At 40.4% G+C, this 14,923-nt stretch overlaps 1 protein-coding gene across 1 annotated transcript in view; it reads right to left on the bottom strand.

Annotated features, from left to right (window-relative positions):
* The window catches only part of LOC128662501 (protein tyrosine phosphatase domain-containing protein 1-like), a 292,909-nt gene that overhangs the window by 210,293 nt on the left and 67,693 nt on the right, over positions 1–14,923 (bottom strand). Inside the window, exons 4-5 of the mRNA XM_053716280.1 lie at positions 14,782–14,900; positions 12,347–12,484 (exon numbers count right to left, since the gene is read on the bottom strand). Of these exons, the coding sequence (XP_053572255.1) occupies positions 12,347–12,484; positions 14,782–14,900 (257 nt within the window). The remainder of the gene's footprint in view (positions 1–12,346; positions 12,485–14,781; positions 14,901–14,923) is intronic.

The following is a 14,923-nucleotide window of genomic DNA, read 5'->3' as shown; positions in this document are numbered from 1 at the left end:
AAGATAATCCGATCTGAAACATGCAGCTTAACAGATCTATTTAAATGCAATAATCCGATCTGAAACATGCAGCTTAACAGATATATTTAAATAAGGTAATCCGATCTGAAATATGCATCTTAACAGATCTATTTAAATGAGATAATCAGATCTGAAACGTGCAGCTTAACAGATCTATTTAAATTAGATAGCCATCATTATAAACAAAGCACTTGTCAGGGAACTTAAGTTGCTTGTACCATCTGGTAATGACTCAGGCCTAGATTTGGAGTTCGGCGGTAGCCGTCAAAACCAGCGTTAGAGGCTCCTAACGCTGGTTTTGGCCGCCCGCTGGTATTTGGAGTCAGTGATTAAAGGGTCTAACGCTCACTTTTCAGCCGCGACTTTTCCATACCGCAGATCCCCCTACGCCATTTGCGTATCCTATCTTTTCAATGGGATCTTTCTAACGCCGGTATTTAGAGTCGTTTCTGAAGTGAGCGTTAGAGCTCTAACGACAAAATTCCAGCCGCCTGAAAATAGCAGGAGTTAAGAGCTTTCTGGCTAACGCCGGTTCATAAAGCTCTTAACTACTGTACCCTAAAGTACACTAACACCCATAAACTACCTATGTACCCCTAAACCGAGCTCCCCCCACATCGCCGCCACTCGATTTAAATTTTTAACCCCTAATCTGCCGACCGCCACCTACGTTATACTTATGTACCCCTAATCTGCTGCCCCTAACCCTGCCGACCCCTGTATTACATTTATTAACCCCTAACCTGCCCCCCACAACGTCGCCGCCAGCTACTAAAAATAAATAACCCCTAATCTTCCGACCGCAAAGCGCCGCCACCTACGTTATCCCTATGTACCCCTAATCTGCTACCCCTAACACCGCCGACCCCTATATTATATTTATTAACCCCTAATCTGCCCCCCTCAACGTCGCCGACACCTGCCTACACTTATTAACCCCTAATCTGCCGAGCGGACCTGAGCGCTACTATAATAAAGTTATTAACCCCTAACCCGCCTCACTAACCCTATCATAAATAGTATTAACCCCTAATCTGCCCTCCCTAACATCGCCGACACCTACCTTCAATTATTAACCCCTAATCTGCCGAGCGGACCTGAGCGCTACTATAATAAAGTTATTAACCCCTAACCCGCCTCACTAACCCTATCATAAATAGTATTAACCCCTAATCTGCCCTCCCTAACATCGCCGACACCTACCTTCAATTATTAACCCCTAATCTGACGACCGGAGCTCACCGCTATTCTAATAAATTGATTAACCCCTAAAGCTAAGTCTAACCCTAACACTAACACCCCCCTAAGTTAAATATAATTTACATCTAACAAAATTAATTAACTCTTATTAAATAACTTATTCCTATTTAAAGCTAAATACTTACCTGTAAAATAAATCCTAATATAGCTACAATATAAATTATAATTATATTATAGCTATTTTAGGATTAATATTTATTTTACAGGCAACTTTTTAATTATTTTAACCAGGTACAATAGCTATTAAATAGTTAAGAACTATTTAATAGTTACCTAGTTAAAATAATAACAAATTTACCTGTAAAATAAATCCTAACCTAAGATATAATTAAACCTAACACTACCCTATCAATAAATTAATTAAATAAACTACCTACAATTACCTACAATTAACCTAACACTACACTATCAATAAATTAATTAAACACAATTGCTACAAATAAATACAATTAAATAAACTAGCTAAAGTACAAAAAATAAAAAAGAACTAAGTTACAAAAAATAATAAAATATTTACAAACATAAGAAAAATATTACAACAATATTAAACTAATTACACCTACTCTAAGCCCCCTAATAAAATAACAAAGCCCCCCAAAATAAAAAATTCCCTACCCTATTCTAAATTACTAAAGTTCAAAGCTCTTTTACCTTACCAGCCCTGAACAGGGCCCTTTGCGGGGCATGCCCCAAGAATTTCAGCTCTTTTGCCTGTAAAAGAATAAATACAATACCCCCCCCCAACATTACAACCCACCACCCACATACCCCTAATCTAACCCAAACCCCCCTTAAATAAACCTAACACTAAGCCCCTGAAGATCTTCCTACCTTGTCTTCACCATACCAGGTTCACCGATCCGTCCTGGCTCCAACATCTTCATCCAACCCAAGCGGGGGTTGGCGATCCATCATCCGGTGCTGAAGAGGTCCAGAAGAGGCTCCAAAGTCTTCCTCCTATCCGGCAAGAAGAGGACATCCGGACCGGCAAACATCTTCTCCAAGCGGCATCTTCGTCGCCATCCGGTGCGGAGCGGGTCCATCTTGAAGCAGGCGACGCGGATCCATCCTCTTCTTCCGTTGTCTCCCGACGAATGACGGTTCCTTTAAGGGACGTCATCCAAGATGGCGTCCCTCGAATTCCGATTGGCTGATAGGATTCTATCAGCCAATCGGAATTAAGGTAGGAATTTTCTGATTGGCTGATGGAATCAGCCAATCAGAATCAAGTTCAATCCGATTGGCTGATCCAATCAGCCAATCAGATTGAGCTCGCATTCTATTGGCTGATCGGAAAAGCCAATAGAATGCGAGCTCAATCTGATTGGCTGATTGGATCAGCCAATCGGATTGAACTTGATTCTGATTGGCTGATTCCATCAGCCAATCAGAAAATTCCTACCTTAATTCCGATTGGCTGATAGAATCCTATCAGCCAATCGGAATTCGAGGGACGCCATCTTGGATGACGTCCCTTAAAGGAACCGTCATTCGTCGGGAGACAACGGAAGAAGAGGATGGATCCGCGTCGCCTGCTTCAAGATGGACCCGCTCCGCACCGGATGGAAGAAGATTGAAGATGCCGCTTGGAGAAGATGTTTGCCGGTCCGGATGTCCTCTTCTTGCCGGATAGGAGGAAGACTTTGGAGCCTCTTCTGGACCTCTTCAGCACCGGATGATGGATCGCCAACCCCCGCTTGGGTTGGATGAAGATGTTGGAGCCAGGACGGATCGGTGAACCTGGTATGGTGAAGACAAGGTAGGAAGATCTTCAGGGGCTTAGTGTTAGGTTTATTTAAGGGGGGTTTGGGTTAGATTAGGGGTATGTGGGTGGTGGGTTGTAATGTTGGGGGGGGTATTGTATTTATTCTTTTACAGGCAAAAGAGCTGAAATTCTTGGGGCATGCCCCGCAAAGGGCCCTGTTCAGGGCTGGTAAGGTAAAAGAGCTTGTAACTTTTTTAATTTAGAATAGGGTAGGGAATTTTTTATTTTGGGGGGCTTTGTTATTTTATTAGGGGGCTTAGAGTAGGTGTAATTAGTTTAAAATTGTTGTAATATTTTTCTTATGTTTGTAAATATTTTATTATTTTTTGTAACTTAGTTCTTTTTTATTTTTTGTACTTTAGCTAGTTTATTTAATTGTATTTATTTGTAGCAATTGTGTTTAATTAATTTATTGATAGTGTAGTGTTAGGTTAATTGTAGGTAATTGTAGGTAGTTTATTTAATTAATTTATTGATAGGGTAGTGTTAGGTTTAATTATAACTTAGGTTAGGATTTATTTTACAGGTAAATTTGTTATTATTTTAACTAGGTAGCTATTAAATAGTTATTAACTATTTAATAGCTATTGTACCTGGTTAAAATAATTAAAAAGTTGCCTGTAAAATAAATATTAATCCTAAAATAGCTATAATATAAATATAATTTATATTGTAGCTATATTAGGATTTATTTTACAGGTAAGTATTTAGCTTTAAATAGGAATAAGTTATTTAATAAGAGTTAATTTATTTCGTTAGATGTAAATTATATTTAACTTAGGGGGGTGTTAGTATTAGGGTTAGACTTAGCTTTAGGGGTTAATACATTTATTATAGTAGCGGTGAGCTCCGGTCGTCAGATTAGGGGTTAATAATTGAAGGTAGGTGTCGGCGATGTTAGGGAGGGCAGATTAGGGGTTAATACTATTTATGATAGGGTTAGTGAGGCGGATTAGGGCTTAATAACTTTATTATAGTAGCGCTCAGGTCCGCTCGGCAGATTAGGAGTTAATAAGTGTAGGCAGGTGTCGGCGACGTTGAGGGGGGCAGATTAGGGGTTAATAAATATAATATAGGGGTCGGCGATGTTAGGGCAGCAGATTAGGGGTACATAGGGATAACGTAAGTTGCGGCGGTTTACGGAGCGGCAGATTAGGGGTTAAAAAAAATATGCAGGGTTCAGCGATAGCGGGGGCGGCAGATTAGGGGTTAATAAGTGTAAGGTTAGGGGTGTTTAGACTCGGGGTACATGTTAGAGTGTTAGGTGCAGACGTAGGAAGTGTTTCCCCATAGGAAACAATGGGGCTGCGTTAGGAGCTGAACGCTGCTTTTTTGCAGGTGTTAGGTTTTTTTTCAGCTCAAACAGCCCCATTGTTTCCTATGGGAGAATCGTGCACGAGCACGTTTTTGAGGCCGGCCGCGTCCGTAAGCAACTCTGGTATCGAGAGTTGCATTTGCGGTAAAAATGCTCTACGCTCCTTTTTTGGAGCCTAACGCAGCATTTGTTTAAACTCTCGATACCAGAGTTAAATTTATGGTGCGGCCAGAAAAAAGCCCGCGGAGCGTTAACAGCCCTTTTACCGCCAAACTCCAAATCTAGGCCTCAGTTTGTTAATTGCTGACAGGATATAAACCCCACTGGTGCTCTGAGCAGCTGCAGTATATAAAATGCTGGTGCACTGATAATATCTAGCTATGTTTCACATGTACATACAGAGAAAAATGCTAACACTAAACCAGTGATAACTTTTACAACAAACATTTCGTATTTAAATATGGCCTGCAATTTCCCTTTAAATAGAATCGGAAAATTAAATGATAAATTCTTTTGGTGAAACATGACAACATTTAGATGAGATTTACAGCAAATAAAATTCAAATCTGTGTGAAGTTCATGTATAGGGGTTACTGCAACAAGCCTTATGTATGTGTGTGTGAGAGAACTCGTAGGTGAGTTTGTTTGTGTATGTATGTGTGTGTGAGAGAACTCGTATGTGAGTTTGTGTGTTTGTATGTGTGTGTGTGTATGTGTGTGTGTGTGAGAGAACTCGTATGTGAGTATGTGTTTGTGTGTATGTGTGTGTGTGAGAGAGAACTCGTATGTGAGTTTGTGTGTGTTGTGTGTGTGTGTGTGAGAGAACTCGTATGTGAGTTTGTGTGTGTATGTATGTGTGTGTGTGTGAGAGAACTCGTATGTGAGTTTGTGTGTGTATGTATGTGTGTGTGAGAGAACTCGTATGTGAGTTTGTGTGTATGTATGTGTGTGTGTGTGAGAGAACTCGTATGTGAGTTTGTTTGTGTGTGTATGTATGTGTTTGTGTGTGTGTGTGTGTATGTGTGTGTATGTATGTGTGTGAGAGAACTCGTATGTGAGTTTGTGTGTGTATGTATGTGTGTGTGTGTGTGTATGTGTGTGTATGTGTATGTATGTGTGTGAGAGAACTCGTATGTGAGTTTGTGTGTGTATGTATGTGTGTGTGTGTGTATGTGTGTGAGAGAACTCGTATGTGAGTTTGTGTGTGAATGTATGTGTGTGTGTGTGTGTATGTATGTGTGTGTGTGAGAACTCGTATGTGAGTTTGTGTGTGTATGTATGTATGTGTGTGAGAGAACTCGTATGTGAGTTTGTGTGTGTATGTATGTGTTTGTGTGTATGTATGTGTGTGAGACAACTCGTATGTGAGTTTGTGTGTGTATGTATGTGTGTGTGTATGTATGTGTGTGTGAGAGAACTTGTATGTGAGTTTGTGTGTGTATGTATGTGTGTCTGTGTGTATGTATGTGTGTGAGAGAACTCGTATGTGAGTTTGTGTGTGTATGTATGTGTGTGTGTGTGAGAGAACTCGTATGTGAGTTTGTGTGTATGAGTGCATTTATGTGTGTATGTGTAAGTGTGTTTATACAAGAATGTATGTGTGTATGAGTGCATTTATGTGAGTTTGTGTAAGTGTGTGTATACAAGAATGTATATGTGTATGAGTGCATTTATGTGTGTATGTGTAAGTGTGTGTACACAAGAATGTATGTATGTATGAGTGCATTTATGTGAGTATGTGTAAGTGTGTGTATACAAGAATGTATGTGTGTATGAGTGCATTTATGTGTGTATGTGTAAGTGTGTGTACACAAGAATGTATGTATGTATGAGTGCATTTATGTGAGTATGTGTAAGTATGTGTATACAAGAATGAATGTGTGTATGAATGCATTTATGTGTGTATGTGTAAGTGTGTTTATACAAGAATGTATGTGTGTATGAGTGCATTTATGTGTGTATGTGTAAGTGTGTGTATCCAAGAATGTATGTGTGTATGAGTGCATTTATGTTTGTATGTGTGTGTGTGTATACAAGAATGTATATGTGTATGAGTGCATTTATGTGTGTATGTGTAAGTGTGTGTATACAAGAATGTATGTGTGTATGAGTGCATTTATGTGAGTATGTGTAAGTGTGTGTATACAAGAATGTATATGTGTATGAGTGCATTTATGTGAGTATGTGTAAGTGTGTGTATACAAGAATGTATGTGTGTATGAGTGCATTTATGTGTGTATGTGTAAGTGTGTGTATCCAAGAATGTATGTGTGTATGAGTGCATTTATGTTTGTATGTGTGTGTGTGTATACAAGAATGTATATGTGTATGAGTGCATTTATGTGTGTATGTGTAAGTGTGTGTATACAAGAATGTATGTGTATGAGTGCATTTATGTGAGTTTGTGTAAGTGTGTGTATACAAGAATGTATGTGTGTATGAGTGCATTTATGTGAGTTTGTGTAAGTGTGTGTATACAAGAATGTATGTGTGTATGAGTGCATTTATGTGTGTATGTGTAAGTGTGTGTATACAAGAATGTATGTGTATGAGTGCATTTATGTGAGTATGTGTAAGTGTGTGTATACAAGAATGTATGTGTGTATGAGTGCATTTATGTGTGTATGTGTAAGTGTGTGTATACAAGAATGTATGTGTGTATGAGTGCATTTATGTGAGTATGTGTAAGTGTGTGTATACAAGAATGTATGAGTGCATTTATGTGAGTTTGTGTAAGTGTGTGTATACAAGAATGTATGTGTGTATGTTTGTATGTGCATGTGTATACAAGAATGTATGTGTTTATGTTTGTATGTATGTGCGTGTGGTTTGTATGTGCGTGTGTATACAAGAATGTATGTGTGTATGTTTGTATGTATGTGCGTGTGGTTTGTATGTGCGTGTGTATACAAGAATGTATGTGTCTATGAGTGCTTGTGTATGTATCTGCGTGTGTGTATAAGAATGCATGTATGTATAAGTGTGTGTGTTTGTGTGTGTATGTATGTGCTTCTGTCTTATGTACAGTATGTGTGTATGTGTAAGTGTGTGTATACAAGAATGTATGTGTGTATGAGTGCATTTATGTGTGTATGTGTAAGTGTGTGTATACAAGAATGTATGTGTGTATGAGTGCATTTATGTGAGTATGTGTAAGTGTGTGTATACAAGAATGTATTTATGTATGAGTGCATTTATGTGTGTATGTGTAAGTGTGTGTATACAAGAATGTATGTGTGTATGAGTGCATTTATGTGAGTTTGTGTAAGTGTGTGTATACAAGAATGTATGTGTGTATGAGTGCATTTATGTGAGTTTGTGTAAGTGTGTGTATACAAGAATGTATGTGTGTATGAGTGCATTTATGTGAGTTTGTGTAAGTGTGTGTATACAAGAATGTATGTGTGTATGAGTGCATTTATGTGAGTATGTGTAAGTGTGTGTATACAAGAATGTATGTGTGTATGAGTGCATTTATGTGAGTATGTGTAAGTGTGTGTATACAAGAATGTATGTGTGTATGAGTGCATTTATGTGTGTATGTGTAAGTGTGTGTACACAAGAATGTATGTGTGTATGAGTGCATTTATGTGAGTATGTGTAAGTGTGTGTATACAAGAATGTATGTGTGTATGAGTGCATTTATGTGTGTATGTGTAAGTGTGTGTATACAAGAATGTATGTGTGTATGAGTGCATTTATGTGTGTATGTATAAGTGTGTGTTTACAAGAATGAATGTGTGTATGAGTGCATTTATGTGAGTATGTGTAAGTGTGTGTATACAAGAATGTATGTGTGTATGAGTGCTGTGACAGACCCCTCTGTCAGTACTGGAAGGGTTAACTTTGTTCAGCTTTGAGAAAGTATTTTCTGAAAACAGGTTTCCTGACATCAGCTATTGTTTACTGTAATTAAGTTTAAGTGATAAGCGTTCACATTGTTTAATCAGACTGCCAGGTGTCAAGAAGGACTCCCTTGTTTTCTTGTGTTCAATTGTTTATTTGGTTAAGTAATGCAATTCTATTGTATCCTGTAAAAGGGCATCTTCCCTCTATCTAATGTACTATCTTCTTCCTGTGCAGCTGTTGCTGGGGAGTGTCAACCAGGTGGGAGACCTGCATAAATACTGGGCATATAGCCCTCAATAAAATACATTCTTCTTTTTTACCCTCAAGATGGAGCTTGGTCTCGTGTTTGGGGGGAATTGACTGGGTTCCTGTGTTGCTGATCCCATATTCAGGACATCTTTCATCTGGTATTAACCCTTGGTATCCAGGTTATACCATAACAAGTGCATTTATGTGAGTTTGTGTAAGTGTATGTATACAAGAATGTATGTGTGTATGTTTGTATGTATGTGCGTGTGGTTTGTATGTGCGTGTGTATACAAGAATGTATGTGTGTGTGACAGACCCTTCTGTCAGGACTGAAGGAGTTAACTGTGTTCAGCTTTAAGAAGCTAAATTCTAACGACAAGGTTACTAGCCTCAGCTATTGTGTACTGTTATTAAAGTTAGTGATAAACATTCCATTGTTTAATCACCTCTAGAGAGCAGACGCCTAGTGATAAGAAAAGCCAAGTGTGTGTCTTGTGTTTAAGTTGTTATCAGCTTGAGCAAGGTATTCTATTGTATCATGTCAAAGGGCGTGTTCCCTCCATCTAATGTACAACATTCTTTCAACCCCCCATCTGGGGTCTGACCTGCATAAATACTGGGCATATGGCCCTTAATAACGTTCACTTTGTTTTACCTTGAATGTGGAGCCTGGTCTCATGTTTGAGGGGAAATACTGGCTGGGTTGTGAGTTGCTGATCCCATATTCAGGACATTGTTCATCTGGTGTTAACCCTTGGTACACTGTTGGTACCGTAACAATTGGTGGCAAGCAACGAAATGAACCTTATCACCCAGAAGAGCAACTACACAAGCCAGTAACCTCAGGAAGATGGGGATTATTACAATACTGACTAAGATGGAAAGAGTACCAGGGACAGAAGGAACCAATGGGCCCAGCATATCAGACAGAACCCCTGAAGAAGCAAGCTTTGATCGGGCGGTTAACATAAGACTGGCATATTATGGCCCCAACCCATCTGCCGAAATTATCGACCGGGTCATAGCAGCTGTGGAGGCCAACCTACTTCGCCAAAGCAGCGCTGCAGCAGCCCAAGTCACAGCAACCCCAGTGGAAAAGAGAAAAGTAAATTTTGCAGCTTTTAAAAACTTCCTGGAAACAGAAGGAGAGATTGATGGGTACCTTGCGGATTTTGAGAGGCAATGTGCACTACACAAGGTACCCGCAGAGGACTGGGTCACGATATTATCCGGAAAATTATCCGGCCGGGCCAGTGAGGCTTTTCGGGCCATTCCAGATGAGGAAGTCAGGGATTATAATACTGTAAAAGAGGCTCTGCTCTCCAGGTATGCGGTTACACCGGAGGCATACCGGAGGCGGTTCAGAGACACTGTTAAATTAGCTGGAGATTCCTACCTTGAGTGGGCATGTAAGGTGCACCGCACAGCAGCTCACTGGATAGCGGGGTGCCAAGCCGTATCTGGGGAAGAGGTGCTGCAGCTATTCCTGTTGGAACATTGCTTCGACAAGTTACCCGCAGGAGTTCGAGAGTGGGTTCGGGACCGTAAACCATCCACCCTGCATGAAGCTGCTCGCCTGGCAGATGAGTATACAGATGCCCGCAAACTGGACACTGCTACCACTAAGCCCCCTGCTAGAGTGGAGTACAGACCCCTAGTCACCCCAGCAGCTGCCAGTTACCAACCCCCGGCGCACCGCTATACCACACGGCCTCCGGCCACGAACTACCCTCAGAGAGCCCGGTTCAATTCGCGGGGCTACTCACAACCTATTCGGTGCTTTGGATGTAAGCAACTAGGGCACAAAAGACCAGAGTGTCCCCTAAACGCAGCGAACCAAGCACAGTCCTGGAGAAGACCCGCCCGGCGGAATCCCACGTAATCCTCAGCCTGCGGCCCGCTACGTAGAGGCACAAGAAAGCTGGGGCAGCCTACATGAAGCAGACCCCGTGCAAGCTGCCCACCGGAATAACCAGCAACTGGTTAAAGTGAATGGGAAGGAGGTCAGTGGTCTACGGGATACTGGTGCTACCATGACCTTGCTTCGAAAGAACTTGGTGTCTGAGAAACAGCACACTGGAGACACTGTGGCTGTGAGGGTAGCAGGGGGCACTGTGTTCCGCCTACCTGTTGCCAGGGTACATTTGGATTGGGGAGTGGGCGCTAGACCTGTGAATGTGGGGATCAAGAAGGACTTACCTGCTGATGTTCTCCTTGGAAATAACTTGGCCCCCCTTGTTTCTGCCTATGCTCCCATGGGTCCCGCTGACGTTAACCCTGTGACTACCCGTGCCCAGATCCGTGCAGCAGAGACTGACCCACCTGCTGCTAAGCCCCAGGACGCTGAGCTCAGTAAATCTCTATCCGCTATTGATACGTGGAAGTCCCGTTACAATGCGCTGATGAAGGAGAAGAGTCACGTAGAGGATAAAATGGTCACGTTAAATAATCACGTAACAGTGCTAGCGGGAGAGAAGAGGAGTGCAGAGGAAAAAGCACGTTTAGAACGGGAATCTCTGCTAGACCAGCTGCACCGACAGACTGCAGAAAACACCAGCTTGAGAGTGGAACATGAAACCTTAAAGACAAACTTAGCGACACTGGAGGAGAAGCTGACGCTGGCTCATAGTGAGGTGCAGCAACTCAAGGGCACCCTATGTCAGTATGAAGGGATTGTGGATACCTATAAAGAGCAGGTACAAAAACCACGTAAAGAAGCCGATGATATTTTGAAGGACTGTTTAGCCCTAGTCGGGGCACTGAAGAGGTTGAACCCTTATTTATACGGACAGGGATTCTCTCTCATAACGGGAATACAGATGGATTGCCCAGGCAAACTGACATGCCTACCACCTCCTAGTCCGGTCATCCCCAGGTTGACCCACCAAAGGGTCAAGCCGGGTCTGCCGGAGTGTTCCACAAGGGGGGAGCTATGTGACAGACCCTTCTGTCAGGACTGAAGGAGTTAACTGTGTTCAGCTTTAAGAAGCTAATTTCTAATGACAAGGTTACTAGCCTCAGCTATTGTGTACTGTCATTAAAGTTAGTGATAAACATTCCATTGTTTAATCACCTCTAGAGAGCAGACGCCTAGTGATAAGAAAAGCCAAGTGTGTGTCTTGTGTTTAAGTTGTTATCAGCTTGAGCAAGGTATTCTATTGTATCATGTCAAAGGGTGTGTTCCCTCCATCTAATGTACAATATTCTTTCAACCCCCCATCTGGGGTCTGACCTGCATAAATACTGGGAATATGGCCCTTAATAAAGTTCACTTTGTTTTACCTTGAAAGTGGAGCCTGGTCTCATGTTTGAGGGCAAATACTGGCTGGGTTGTGAGTTGCTGATCCCATATTCAGGACATTGTTCATCTGGTGTTAACCCTTGGTACACTGTTGGTACCGTAACAGTGTGTATGTTTGTATGTATGTGCGTGTGGTTTGTATGTGCGTGTGTATACAAGAATGTATGTGTGTATGTTTGTATGTATGTGCGTGTGGTTTGTATGTGCGTGTGTATACAAGAATGTATGTGTGTATGATTGCTTGTGTATGTATCTGCGTGTGTGTATAAGAATGCATGTATGTATAAGTGTGTGTGTTTGTGTGTGTATGTATGTGCTTCTGTCTTATGTACAGTATGTGTGTATGTGTAAGTGTGTGTAATTGTGTATGTTTGTATGGGCGTGTGTATAGAAGAATGTATGTATGTATGTTTGTGTATAAGAATGTATGTGTGTGTTTATGAGTGCATTTATGTGTGTATGTGTAGGTGTATGTGTCAAAGTGTATCTATGTATTTTTATGTTTGTGTGTGTGTGTGTGTGTGTGCATGGTGCATGTATTTGTGTAGGTATTTATGTGTTTGTGTGTGGGTAAGCCAAATTTTACCTGTGCGCCCCAATCCCGCGTGGCAGTGCACTGCTACCTTCCCCTCACGCAGTGCAAATGTGATGACCTTCACTGCATCCAAAATCCGAGGCACAGGGACAACCCCAAAATCAGGGAGACCAAAATTATAGAATGAAACTACGGCAGACAAACATGACATCAAGAATTATACACTAACCAGTGGGTTTACATAGTAAATACTGAATCACATTGATACACACTGACACAGACTAATACACACTGATATACACTGACACATACTGATACATATTAATACTTACTGATACACACTGATACACACTGACACATACTGATACATACCGATACACACTGATACATACTGATACACACTGACACATACTGATACACACTGACACATATTGATACACACTGATACATACTGATACACACACATATACTCATGAACACACAGATAACACTGACACACACTGATACACACTGATACATACTGATACACACTGATACATACTGATACACACTGATACATACTGATACATACTGATACACACTGATACACACTAATACACACTGACACATACTGATACACACTGATACACACTCATACACACTGATACATACTGATACACACTGATACACACTAATACATACTGATACATACTGATACATACTGACACATACTGATACACACTGAAACATACTGATACACACTGAAACATACTGATACACACTGACACATACTGATACATACTGACACATACTGATACATACTGATACACACTGATACATACTGATACACACTGACACATACTGATACACACTGACAAATACTGATACACACTGACAAATACTGATACACACTGATACACAATGACACATACTGATACACACTGACAAATACTAATACACACTGACACATACTGACACACACTGACACATACTGACACACACTGATACACAATGACACTTACTGATACACACTGACAAATACTAATACACACTGACACATACTGACAAATACTGATACATACTGATGATACACACTGACACACATTGACAAATACTGATGCACACTGACACACACTGACAATAGCTGATACATACTGATATACACTGACACACACTGACAAATACTGATACACATTTATACACAATAACACATACTGACACATACTGATACACAATGACACACACTGATACATACTGACAAATACTGATACACACTGATACACACTGACAAATACTGATACACACTGACACATACTGATACTTACTAATACATACCTACACACACTGACACATACTTATACATACTAATACACACTGATACATACTGATACACACTGACACATACTGATACATAGTGATACATACTAACACAAACTGATACATACTGACACATACTTACACACACTGACACATACTTATACACACTGACACATACTTATACACACTGATACATACTGATACATACTGATACACACTGACACATACTTATACACGCTGATACATACTGATACACACTGATACATACTGATACATACTGATACATACTGATACACACTGACACATACTTATACACACTGATACATACTGATACACACTGATACATACTGATACATACTGATACATACTGATACACACTGACACATACTTATACACACTGATACATACTGATACACACTGATACATACTGATACATACTGATACACACTGATACACACTAATACACACTGACACATACTGATACACACTGATACACACTCATACACACTGATACATACTGATACACACTGATACATACTGATACACACTGATACATACTGATACATACTGATACACACTGACACATACTGATACATACTGATACACACTGATACATACTGATACATACTGATACACACTGACACATACTTATACACACTGATACATACTGATACACACTGATACACACTGATACATACTGATACATACTGATACATACTGATACATACTGATACACACTGATACATACTGATACACACTGATACATACTGATACATACTGATACATACTGATACACACTGATACATACTGATACACACTGATACATACTGATACATACTGATACACACTGACACATACTTATACACACTGATACATACTGATACACACTGATACACACTGATACATACTGATACATACTGATACATACTGATACATACTGATACACACTGACACATACTTATACACACTGACACATACTTATACACACTGATACATACTGATACATACTGATACACACTTACACATACTTATACACACTGACACATACTGATATATACGAATACACATTTATACACACTGACACATACTTATACACACTGACACATACTTATACACACTGACACACTAACACATTTATAAAAATACCAACAAACACTGGCACACATAAAGACACCACATCAATCACTCACCGCCAGAATCCATGAAGTCCTGGGGGTTGTACGAGAATCCGCTCTGAGAATCGAGAGGGTCTCCGCAGTACGGATGTTCCCAAGGGATCTGGGCGCTGACCAGGGAGCGTATCCCAAACCTTAGGATAAAGATAAAGCTATA

This window comes from Bombina bombina, chromosome 6, assembly GCF_027579735.1.
Source record: "Bombina bombina isolate aBomBom1 chromosome 6, aBomBom1.pri, whole genome shotgun sequence".
In the NCBI taxonomy this organism is placed as follows: domain Eukaryota; kingdom Metazoa; phylum Chordata; class Amphibia; order Anura; family Bombinatoridae; genus Bombina; species Bombina bombina.
This window is presented reverse-complemented; position numbering and strand designations above follow the sequence as displayed.